The 12,161-nt window shown below is 39.5% G+C and overlaps 1 protein-coding gene across 1 annotated transcript in view; it reads right to left on the bottom strand.

The window, feature by feature from the left end:
* Positions 1-1,001: 1,001 nt before the first annotated feature.
* The window catches only part of GLB1 (galactosidase beta 1), a 39,627-nt gene continuing 28,467 nt past the window's right edge, over positions 1,002-12,161 (bottom strand). Inside the window, exons 13-16 of the mRNA XM_086468536.1 lie at positions 11,643-11,756; positions 10,404-10,535; positions 5,269-5,508; positions 1,002-1,278 (exon numbers count right to left, since the gene is read on the bottom strand). Of these exons, the coding sequence (XP_086324662.1) occupies positions 1,018-1,278; positions 5,269-5,508; positions 10,404-10,535; positions 11,643-11,756 (747 nt within the window). The 3' untranslated portion in view covers positions 1,002-1,017. The remainder of the gene's footprint in view (positions 1,279-5,268; positions 5,509-10,403; positions 10,536-11,642; positions 11,757-12,161) is intronic.

Genomic DNA, 12,161 nt, shown 5'->3' with positions numbered 1-12,161 from the left:
AATATCAGGCACTTACAGAGATCATCAGTTTACTAGAACAAAACAGAAAATGTGAATTAATGACTAAAAGATAATTCAAATTCTTTAACTTAACTCCTTCGGCTTCCAAAGTGCTTGCCTATGAAAAACAGGTACTCCAGGTCCATTAGAAAAAAGGGAAAAAAAAAAAAAAAAGAAAAAGGATCCATTAAAGGAAAAATAGGTCATTTTAAGACTACATTCCGCAGACTGGTTCATCAGAGGCTATGGTCTAACCAAAACAGCCTAAATTTTACGTATGTCCCTGTAGTTATCAATTTACTTAGTTTTCAGAGACAACAGAAAGGGAGCAGTAAATTGGCTTTCCAAGAGGGAACAGATGGAGACACAAGGTTCCTCTCCATGTTACTGCTGGGTTTGACCAGCTTGCATTTGAGTGCTCTCTTCCACAGCTGTTCTCACTGCTCCCATAAGAAACCAATTGAAATTTTTCCAAGGTCACTTGCAAGGAGGTGAAAAAAAAAAAAAAGGAGGCTTTCTCAACATTGACAGCAAGTCCACTCAGACTAAAATGATAGATACTAACCAGGTGATAGAATCAGCTGAAAGTGTCTAGTCTATTGGCAGCTCTGACCTATGAGTTCGCATCAGCAAAACCAGCAAGCTAGTGGAACTGCGCACGCCTTTCGTAGGCTCCTCTTCAGTTGCAAAACACGGTAAAAGAGGAAAGTGTAAGAGGGTTCCTGTACTGTAAGCAGCCTACAAGGACTACATTTTTGCCAGATTGATGCAAACATTATCTTCCAGTTGAGTTCAATTTCACAGTCCAAACAAATTCTAAAACTATAACTTCTGTTCTTTAAAGAGAATTTCAGTATTTAACTCTGGTAGATTAAAAAAAAAAGGTGTTTGAAGAATTTCAAAAGTTGCCTCAGCTAAACAACTTACTGATTAACACTGAGTCTTTAAAAAGAAAAAAGAGAAGCATGGTTTGAGGGAAAGGGAAGGTAAGGGGAAAATAAGGAAATACTCAAATCATTATAGATGGCTCAGCCATATGTCTCTAACAAAGGGTTGAGGGGCATAATTTTTGTACTGTGTGGTTGCATTGATATTAGGTTTGTCTAAAAATTCTATCTCACACTCCTGGGTACTGCAAGGAGAATGCTCCAGCTCCAACACTGTTACATTGTTTGGCTCCGATGAAACAAGTATATTCCTTGGAACAAAAAGGGTCAACTGAGGGCCACGTGCTGGCCAGTAGCGACCAAGATTAAAGCCATTGATCCAAACTTGCCCCTGTTAAGAGAAAGAAAAAACAATAACATTTTAATGATTTGACAGAGGTGAAATGACAAAATAGCTTTAAGCATAACTGTCTTCACATAGTAACTGAGTTTCCTCCATCTTTCAGTTTGATAGAATACAAGGAATGAAGAAAATCTGTTCAAGAAAATGCTAATGACAAAAGCATCTAAATTCCCTGATGAGTTAAAGCCATCATTAATATTTAAAAAGTGGACAAATACTGCAGTAATTTCAAATACGACAATACTTAGGAAAACAGAACTGCAGGTTCCTTCCACCGAATTTTGCACCAAGTTTAAGGCCAAAGCAAACCTAAAAATTGTATTTGCTTGAAGCTGGTTGTGAAAAGGAGAGAGAACTCAGAAAAAAAGCAGATCCTAATTCTTTTGTGTCTCTCTGTCCAAGTGCAAGACTACACTACCTTGGTAGTCCCTTCCTGTTGCATGATTTAATGAAAAAGGTACAGCTTGTCTAGACACACAGAATTCAGATGCCTATTACACTTGTAATAGCTTGCCCATAAAAAGCGCTTGTGAAATCACACTGCAAGAGAGTACTGTATTTTGTTGTAGTTACCATAACCATTAAAATCTTTGTGGGTCTGCTAGCACTAATTTAAGTGCAATGAAATTATGGTTAACTTGGCATACAAACTCTTTAAATTACTTTTTATAGTGGAGGTGTCCAGACCCCTAGTTCAGAATACTGTTCTAACATTATAAATACCTTAAGTTCAAAAGATAAAACAAAGTTGTGCAAGGGGAAAAAAGAAAAAAGATTCAAAACAGTCATTTATACACCACAAAATAGGCACATTGAAGTGAAAATGCAGATTCTTCCAAAAGTCTATAAACTGGTGAGTTGCAGAACACTTAGCAAAACTGTAAATGGACTCCTACTGAGCTCCGCTGAATCTTGGTTCATTAAGCAAGACAGAAGGAAGGACACAGCTGATTTGGACAACTTGCTTTTACTCCTCTAAGTGTCCTTTCACCACATGACAGACAAGGTCAGTGGACAAGAAAAGTGATGGGAACCGATAACTGCATCTGTGTTTTCCCTTTTGCTTTGGCCTTTGGCAATCAGAACATAAAGAAAAAATTAACTCATGGTATCAAGGTACGTTGATAAAATCAATAAAATAGTCTGAAGCAGTGGCAAGTAAGGATATTTACTGCACTCAGTGATTTCTAAAATTGTCTGGGATAGCTGAAATCAGAATAATACTTTTAAAGAATTTACAGAAGCACAATTGTAATATAGTGAGTATTACTGTTCAAGCTGCTTTGGAGGTATTTTTCTTGTGTTTTCTTTTTCAAGTATTTATGAAAACAAATTTCATGATACTCGCAGGAGAAATTTTATAAGGAGTTGGTACATTTGCAAATGCAGGTGAGTTACTTCAGCTCCGTATCCACTTCCGTGGTATAAGATCCTATCTTGCAGAGTTCTGCCAATGTGTTAATAAACCTTGACCTCAAACTTTTTTTTTAAATCAAGTTTATCTTGCTTTGTGGCTTGTTCTCCCTGTATTAAAAGGCAAGAGAACAGCTATTTATTCAAGCTCACTACTTTGTTTCTGTAGTAGTTTTAGAAGAAAACATGGCATTAATGCAGCCTCCCCGCACAAAAGATGAAATTAGCGAGTGTACCCGCTAGACAGTAGCCTACCTACTACAGACAGTGACTGTAACCCTGTGGGAAGTATGAGTTTACTGTAGGAATCAACTGCATTAGAGTTCTAATGCAGCATCTATGATCAGAGTCTGTGATCTTAATCAGTCACTGGTTGTAACTCATTTTCCAGTAAAGCTATGAATTTCATTTCTCAATTCCAAATTGTCCTTATTAACATTGCAGTTCCTAAAGACTGCACACTCAGGAATTTGAGTCTGCCTAAACCAGCCAATCATGCCACTATACACACTACCAATAAATGTGTCCTAGACAAAATAAAGGAGGGGGGGAATCTCTATCTTCAGTAACAAGATTTCCTTTAGCAGAGTCAGCAACTATAACACACGATTCCACAGAAATCAAGAACAGTTCTGACTACAAATCCTCTTTTCTGTTGAAGAAAAAAAAAAGTCCAATAAATCTAACCATACACTCAGACGCATGTACGCTTAAGGGCATCGTGCTTGCTCAAGTGAGGGTGGAAGAAATTTTATTAATAGTGAAGGGTTTAAAAACTGCTGAAGGCAAGCAAGCAATCTACAACATAGATCATGACTGTTAAGGCTACACCCTTCCAGGCTGTCCAGCATGCCATATTCCTTGTCTTAATATGCAAAGGCAGGAGCATCATTAGAACTGTATGTTTTCTTGATTCATGTTGTTTCCATGGTTTCCCAACTACTCAAATAGGTGAGTGTCCCTCTCCATACCCTGGCATCAACAATTTATACAGTGCCACTCAAGGAATTAAGGCCCAGATACAGTGGGACCTGAGTAGAATTTAGACCCTTAAGGTTCTCTGCCTTAAAGGCATTTGCTCATCAGTAAAGTTATCTGGTAGTCTCAGTTTCTACACTCAGTATCACCTCAATCTTACTACTCCTGGGTATCTTATTTAAAACTTTGGTCCAATCCATATAAAGCTTGAAGGATCAACTCAATAGCCCTCCTTACAGGTCATATGGGAACTCTTCACCTTGACTGCTTTAGAAGGTATATAAACTATGTAAAACAAAGGTTTCTACAGATAAGAGGAAAAGATTTCCACCAATATGTAAGAATTCCTGGACTCCTTTGCCATTTCAAAGATGAGTTTGCCAACAGACAGGCATGGTCATCTTGCTTCCTGAAGACTTAGGATTCATTGAGTCACAGAATTTACGGCAAAAGTCTCAGACTCCAGTTACTATGCAAAGAGCTATTTTTGAATTTTTTTCAGTGACTGTAAGACATGCACATATATAGGAACAGGGACTAAGTCAGACTTCCTCATCCAAGTTCAGTGCCAGCAACATTAAATGCCTGCAACAAATCAGTCTTCTGCATATTGGGAAGCACTTTAACCACTAAAATACTGTAGACAGATCACCAGCAATTCCTTCTGCTACTCTGTTTTAATAGCAGTGAATTGTTTCAGAAAGGGATAATTTTGCTACCTAACAATATCACAGGCACTTCCCTGGAGCCTGGACTTAAATGCTTAGGCCCTTAAGAGGAGTGGCACTTCTGCTCTCTGTGCCACCCACCAGCTAGCCGACCTGGTCCTTACCCATCCTGCATGCTGGCTGTTTCAAACATGTCACTGAAAACACACCCTTTGCTGCTCTAGCTATGCTCCATCCCTGTGAGAAGTTACCATTAAGATAGATCTGCCCACAAGCTTCTCATGGCAGTGCTCTCGGATCCATTCAGTCTAGTTACACGTAACCTCCAGAAGACAAGGAGTAATCTCTTCCATGCATTGGATCCATATCTACAGGCACAACACCAGCAGTTGTGTCCAACACACTCTATGCTTTGTAACAGGATCCATAGCTCCTCACACAGCACCCCAAATATGTTCTCAGTTACTTTCAATCAATATAACCAGAAAAGTTTTATATACAAAAGTAAGCACTTTCTCCAGAATAAAAAAAACGTTTTATTTCAAGGCATGTTATCACTCCCTCCCTCCAAAAAGCTGTTTCTGCTCCACATCAAGACAAAAAAAAAACCACCTAAATGCAGCATTTCTAAATAGCCTGACAGTTCATCTTTCTCACTGTTGAAAAACTTTTTTTTGTGATGCTCCACTTTCTAGACCAATCCCAAGTATCTTTTGAATATGCGTTTCCCTTCTTTTAATGGTTTATCTCCAGATTTACTTAAAGCAAGGAATCCATTTCCTAGTTGTTTAAATGTATTTGAGACACCGCACTACTATAACCAACTTCTACCCATCCAAGAGAGGTGGACTTTGATTGTGCATAGAAGTTTCAGTAGCTTTCCAAGTGGACTTGAAGCTTTTACAGCAGAAAGTCATACCTTCGTCCAGCCAGGAAACTTGACATAGGTATCTTGAGGCAAGTCTGGAATCCCTCCAGGAATTGAAAGTCTACCAGCATAAAAAGCAGGTGCTTCATAACTCAGTAGATTGCCAACAGGCCTCTTTGGTGGATCAAGGTGGCCATTAATGTCATTGTTCACTGCTCCATCTATGTCTAGAGGATACATTTCCCATTCAACAAGTACATCTTGATCAAGAGTTAAATTTGAAACTAGACCCTAGAGGAGGGGAAAAAAAAAAAAAACAAACCCAAAATATAACAAAATTAGCTTCATGTTATTTGGCTGCAATTATAAATCAGTCAGGAATAAAAACCGAATCTAAGTACTTGCAACAGCTGCCAACCTGTGTATGAAAAAACAAGCATCTGGTCTTCAGCAAGTTACATGCTTTGCTTAAGAATAAAGAGTTTCATTTATTCTCTGGGAAAGATCTGTTTCTCTTCAAAGTTTTGAGCTTTTTAACTGATGCCTAAGGTTTTTTTCAAGCTTTTTTCCCGTAACTGAAAATTTCTGTTTTGCTTTAGCATGAACACAATTCCAAAACCTGGGGTTTAATAAGAAGCAGAAAAAGCATTAAATATCATAAAGCTGAGATACCATCAAGAGATTTGGTAACACTGAGTCACTAAACCAAGACATTAACCTGCACCATAGCAGAGAAAGCAGTATTTACTTCCTACAAATCTTCTACAGCTAACATACAGTATCACAAAATCAAGGCACATGCTTTGTGACCCTGATTTCACTGAAATACTTCAATCTTACAGTCAGCTTCAAGCCCACAGTCTTGTTTTGTTTCTATGGAACCACGTGTCCAGCATACCAGGGTAACTTGCACAATGAATGCAAAAGCAAGGTAAGGTCACGATTAAAGAAGAGTAAAAGGAACATTAAGTTACCCCTGTACACACCCTTGTTGTGTCTCAATAGTAGCTAAAGTGGTGCTTAAGTGCAATGCAAGGGTTGATTTTAAATCAGTGCTCTTAAATCCATACAATTGCTTGAATAGACCCTGCATAGAAGCTGTTTTTCAGTGCAACTTAAGTTCTGTTGCAAACACCTCATGTCAAACAGGAACAAGCAAAACCGCATTTTCTGTGACCTTGGAGGGCTGTTACTATGTCATGTGTCTGTTCTGATGTCTAATAACCATTGTACTGACTTCACAAGCCTCATCATCAGTACAAGCGCTAATTGGTTTTATCTTCCTTTACCCAGATGCCCACTTTACAGAACAGGAACTTATTTTTCTTATATCAAAATAAAGTATCTGCATAGAGTTAAGCGGCAAAACTTTTCTATACCACCTAGACTCTAACTAGCAGTCAATTGAAGTAATGCAACATCACTTTAGCCCAAACTTCCTGACCTGCCTCCCTAAGCCCACCTTTAGGCACTACAAACATTGTGATTTGTCAAATGAAATGAAGTGCCTACTAAGCATTCTTACTTTGGTCTGCATAAGAATGCATATTCAACAGTCCAGATACAGATATAAATTTTCCAAGTAAAACAAAGGTATAGGTGGCAGTGAGCATGTGAAAAAAATACAGAAAAAAAAACAGAAACCACACTCTTCCTTCCTTTATGTCCTTTAACAACTTCGTGTCCTTTAACTTAAATCAGCAGGATGTTTTAAAACCAAAATCCTTTTAAGATTCCTTCCCAAAAGCTAGATGCCTGGTTCCATTTCAAGCTCAGAAAAAGTGATTAAAAAAACCCAAACAGAAAAATCTACCTTATTTGCTTAAAAATGCGAGGTTTCGAAAGGTAGGAACCTCCTCCCCTAAAGTTATTTTTGAAAGCACAAAATATCTAACACTGACGGTACTGATTGTTCCCCATTTTCAAAATCAACGCAAAGAATAGGGTAAGGGAGGGATGGAAAGAAACAATGCACATATTCCAAAGCTACCTGAGAAAGGCTGCCTCTTCTACACAGAAGGATCCTGCTTTTTAGTTGCTGCTTCTCACAATGCACATGGCTACTAAACTTGCTTTCATTCTTCAACTTTTACAAGGTAGAAACCCTGGCAGAAGTGTGAATTTCAGCTCAACCACAGCAACACTGAGCACCTCCCTAAGCCAACCTCTACTCCTCTATTCTGTTACCTTAATTGAGCACTAAGCACAAAGGTTTCCTCATCACCTGGCTTGTTATTAAACAAATAAATGCCACACTGCTGCTGTCTCAACATGAAGGCAAAACACTGGAGGACCAGCTGCCCTCCCCTGCCACTCAGATGAAGGCAAGGTACCTTGAAAAGATGGTATGAACAAAGTTGGCACTACTGGTACCCATTGAATTTATATGCCATAAGCACAGAAAAACCTCAGTTACTGATGCATTTAATTTAGAGGCCTTCATGCATCCTAAAAGTTCCCACATATGTTTATCTTGTTCTGATTAGGATTTAAAGAACTGCATGCTTTCCAAAATGTAATGCAGCAGAAACTGCTTTTTGATATGGTGAAAGCCTGTAGGCTACCAGCTTAGCAAATGCTGAGATTTATATGGTTTTGCCTTGATTAGAGTCTTAGCATAATTGGACATACACCTAGAAATCCTCACCACACCACATTTACAATAACGGGTCAAATGGACTCCTTTAAACCAAGTATCAGCTTAAGTTCTTCTATGCTGCTTAATCATTATCAATATATCCTTCTTCAACAATGCAAACAGGCCCATCCTACTCTTGGCAGCAAAACACAAGTGTGAGAACAGGAGTTTCTGCCTACTGGCGTTCTTGCAAGTCTCTTCCCAGTCTACGTTTTACAACTGAACTAGATTCTCTAACAGGCCCAAACTTGACCAGAGTTATCGTCGCATCAACTACGCTAGTCAAGATGCATCCACGCTTGGGTTTACTTTTTTCCCCTACTTATAACCTTAAAAATCCTGCTTCCTCACAGCATACGTACCTCTGCTTGACAACTAAATAGTAATGTTCAGGCACATGTCATTCCTGTGACATTTATCTATCTTCTGCTCTTCCATCCAAGCTAACCAAGAAATGCTTTGGACAAGTCTTAATTCTGCTCCAAGACAGTTATCACAGTCAGAATTCAGACTGAGAGGAAACAGGAGCTTCTAATTCATCTGGCATCACCCTAGCACCAAAAGGCACCACAATCGCCACACAGCTAGTCTGGATAGTCATCAAGCAGTTGACAAGCTTTCTGAAAGAGCACCGTCAAATCAATTAAGTCAAATCTAGCAGTTAGGGGTCTGCCAATCTCCCCTTAGCTGTAAAGCTTTGTTATTACTTCATTATTACTTGTGGCCTAGTAACATCAAAACCTAAAAAACCAGCATGCTGTGGCACTGAGCACTCACAAACAAAAGACAAGACTGGCCTCTACAATCACCCTCTCTTTACCAAGTATCACACAGCACTGGGGATCTCATTAAGTCTAATATCAGAAGCTTCCTTTTTGCCCCTGCCTTTCTCAGTGTTACATTAGCAGCACCTCCACTGCACTTGGTTTACATGGCAAGATTTTAGTAGCAGGGGGCTTCAGGGGTGGCTTCTGTGTGAAGCTGCCCCCATGTTGGACAAAGCCAGTTCCAGCCAGCTCCAAAAAGGACCCACTGCTGGCCAAAGCTGAGCCCATCAGCGATACTGGTAGTGCCTCTGTGATTTAAGAAAGGGTAAAAAAACCCAACTGTGTAGCAGCTGTGAGAGAGAATGAGAAAAATGGGAGAGAAACAGACCTGCAGACACCGAAGTCAGTGAAAGAGGAGGAGGAGGTGCTCCAGGTATCAGAGCACAGATTCTTCTGCAACCCATGCTGATACAGGCTGTCCCCACACAGCCCATGGAGGTCCATGGCGGAGCAGATATCCGCCCTGCAGTTTATGAAGGGCCCCACACCAAAGCAGATGTATGTGCCCTGAATGAAGCTGTAAGCCATGGAAAGCCCACACTGGAGCAGGCTCCTGGCAGGAGCTGTGATGTGTGTTAAGAAGCCCATACTGGAGCAGGTTTTCTGGCAGATGCTGTAAGCCTGTGGGGGACTCACACTGGAGCAGTCCGTTCCTGAAGGACTGCACTCTGTAGAAGTGACCCACGCTGGAGCAGTTTTTGAACTGCAGCCCGTAGGAAGAACCCATGTTGGAGAAGTTCATGAAGGACTGTTCCTGTGGGTGGGACCCCACACTGGAACAGGGGAAGTGTGAGAGAAGGAAGGAGCGGCTGAGATGAAGTGTTATCAACTGACCACATCCGCCATTCCCCACCCCCCTGTGCTGCTCAAGGGGGAGGAGGTAAAAGAACTGGGAGTGAGGTTGAGCCTGGGAAGAAGGGAGGGGTGAGGGGAAGTTCTTTTTAAGATTGAGTCTGTTTTGCCCGTGACTGTATTTGCTGCACGATCTCCCCTGTCCTTATCTCAACCCACAAACCCTTTGTCGTATTTTCTCCCCATCCTGTTGATGGAGGAGGAATGCTGGACAGCCAAGGTCAACCTACCACAGCCACTCATGCAGGGAAGTGACAGTCTAAAAGTGTAGCATGGACCCAGAAGCATTCAGAAGCTTTCTGATAATTCTCTCTAACATCTGATCAGTCCAAATCTGAAATGGCAATTTTGCGTGCTAAAGTGAGACAGCCTTTCCTAGCCACACTGAAAATACTGCAAGGGTACACTACTGCCAAATGAAATGGGACATAAAGAGAGACAAAAGGGTGTATATATACGTATATACACACACACACAAACACAATCCCAGGATTCACAAGCCTCCAAGTACAACCAAGATCTAGACCAATTCCCCACCCATTTTTGGAGTTTATCCAAACAGCTTTGCACATTTTAAAACGTTAGCTACAGGCTTAACTCAACCTGAAAGTCTTGTGGGTGACACTTTGGCTGACAACGTAAGTGAGCCAACAAAACCAATTTCAAAGACGTCTGTCAGTTTTTAGTTCCACAGTAATTTCGGTGACTGGAAAAACTCAAATGAAAACTAGTGAGTAGTTATATTTTGAGGCAAAGTTACAGCCGTGTAATCCTGATCTTTTTGCTCTTTCAAAGCTACTACTTTCTTTTTAACCTGTGGAAAAGAGGAAAAGCCACCACAATCCAGTATCTCAACTGATTTTACTTACCTTAAAGTCATTATTGTATCTACCAAAGTTGACTCGACCCATATTCTCTACCAAGATGTCCAGATTTGCTCCAGCCTTCCCAGTTATATTTATCATAAGCGATTTGTCCCTTTCAAGGACACCTTGGGGAACCTATATGTATTACACCAAGAGGAAGAAAACAACAACCATTGAAACCCAACAAAACCCTGTTATTTGTCTCTTCAACTTGCATGGAGAAAAGAAAGAGGAAAAAGGAAACAAACAAAGTTTAAAAAAGGGAAGTTTTCCTTTCCTCCTCTTGCATGCGAGCGCACACACACGTGCTGCTATGTCAATATTCACATTTCAGTACATCAGCTGGATGTGCTACTAGTTTAACCGACACCATCTCTTTCCTTATGAGTTCAACTAACAACTTAGAATCCTAGCAGTTTTTGATGCACCTGATTAACAAAAAGCAAGTTGTCAGATTTAGTCTAGTGACTGAAAAGATTTTGGCCATATCAGTGATTAAAAGGGGCTTCATCTTCCAATAAAGCTCACATCAATGTTTAGCTTTATTTATTCCCATTCCCACAACATAAGGAAAGAAGAGCTTGACCTGAACATGAAGGTGATTAAAGTTAGCACAGGTCAAAGATTAATTGAAAAATGAGCTATCAAAATCCATGAATTAATATTAACTCTCATTAAGCAGGAACAAAATCCTGCTTAAGGGACAAAAGGTAAAGTTCACATCCTGTACAATAAACTTTTTTTTTTTAAACTTGTAGTCAGAAGCCAGTTTCATAAAGCAAGACATAGGCTCAGGCTTCCACTTCCCTCCACCCTGAAAGGTGAAAAAAAAAGTTTTTAAAGTACATTATGGAAACACTGTAGAAAGTCACCAAGCCTATATATCATTAACATATTTCATGAACCTGCAAGTAAACCCTTCTTCTAGGTTGTTTGGTTTGGGGTTTTTTTTTTTTTTTTTCACTTAAGCCATGAATCTGTATCAACATTCAAATATCTCAAAAATGGAAACAATTACATTTTCCTCAGTAATAAGATATAGTCATTTTCTGAAATAAGAATATGAACATTTAGTACTAATCAAATGTATACTTTCTTACTTCCTTTGTCTGATTAAATAAGATTATCTAATAAAGTTGTTTCGGTAAGCCGGAGAAAGGAGGGGAAAAAAAAGCAGACTGTATCCATGACTTTTCTGAAGGCCACTCACGGCAGAAACGAATACCAGAAAACAATGTTTACCCCATCGACAGAGACATAGGCACGATCATGAACTCCATTTAAAGGTGAAGACAGTTGTGTTGGCTCCGTACAGTTTTTTGGAAGCGTGGTTCTGTACAGCACAAACCCAAAATACTAAGAAAAGAAAGGAAAAAACCCCAGATTAATGAACCAAGTCATTATGTAGTTTCAATTCAGGTCATGAATTAGAAGTATCCTACATTCCTCTCTATACACTTGGATTGAAATGTTAAACTTTCATTCACTTCAGATAGCATCTATCACAGATACCAGTTTCAGATTAGAGTTCACTTTGACCTTTAAGTAATGGGTGTAAATTCCACATAGTTTCCATTTTAAAATGTTGCATCAGAACACTAACATATCTCTAAAAGATAACAGTCTTGGCTACAAAGGTATTTCCTCAATAAAAACAAAGCAGTTAATGAGTGACAGTATTATTTCTTCATTAAAATCAATGAAAACAGAGCTGGAAAATTGCTTCATAACTGAGTTTATACACCAAACTTGAAACTGCAC

Source organism: Leptosomus discolor, chromosome 7 (genome assembly GCF_034619465.1).
Source record: "Leptosomus discolor isolate bLepDis1 chromosome 7, bLepDis1.hap2, whole genome shotgun sequence".
Classification (NCBI taxonomy): Eukaryota; Metazoa; Chordata; class Aves; order Leptosomiformes; family Leptosomidae; genus Leptosomus; species Leptosomus discolor.
The sequence above is the reverse complement of the archived record's forward strand: the minus strand, read 5'-3'. Positions and strand labels throughout refer to the sequence as shown.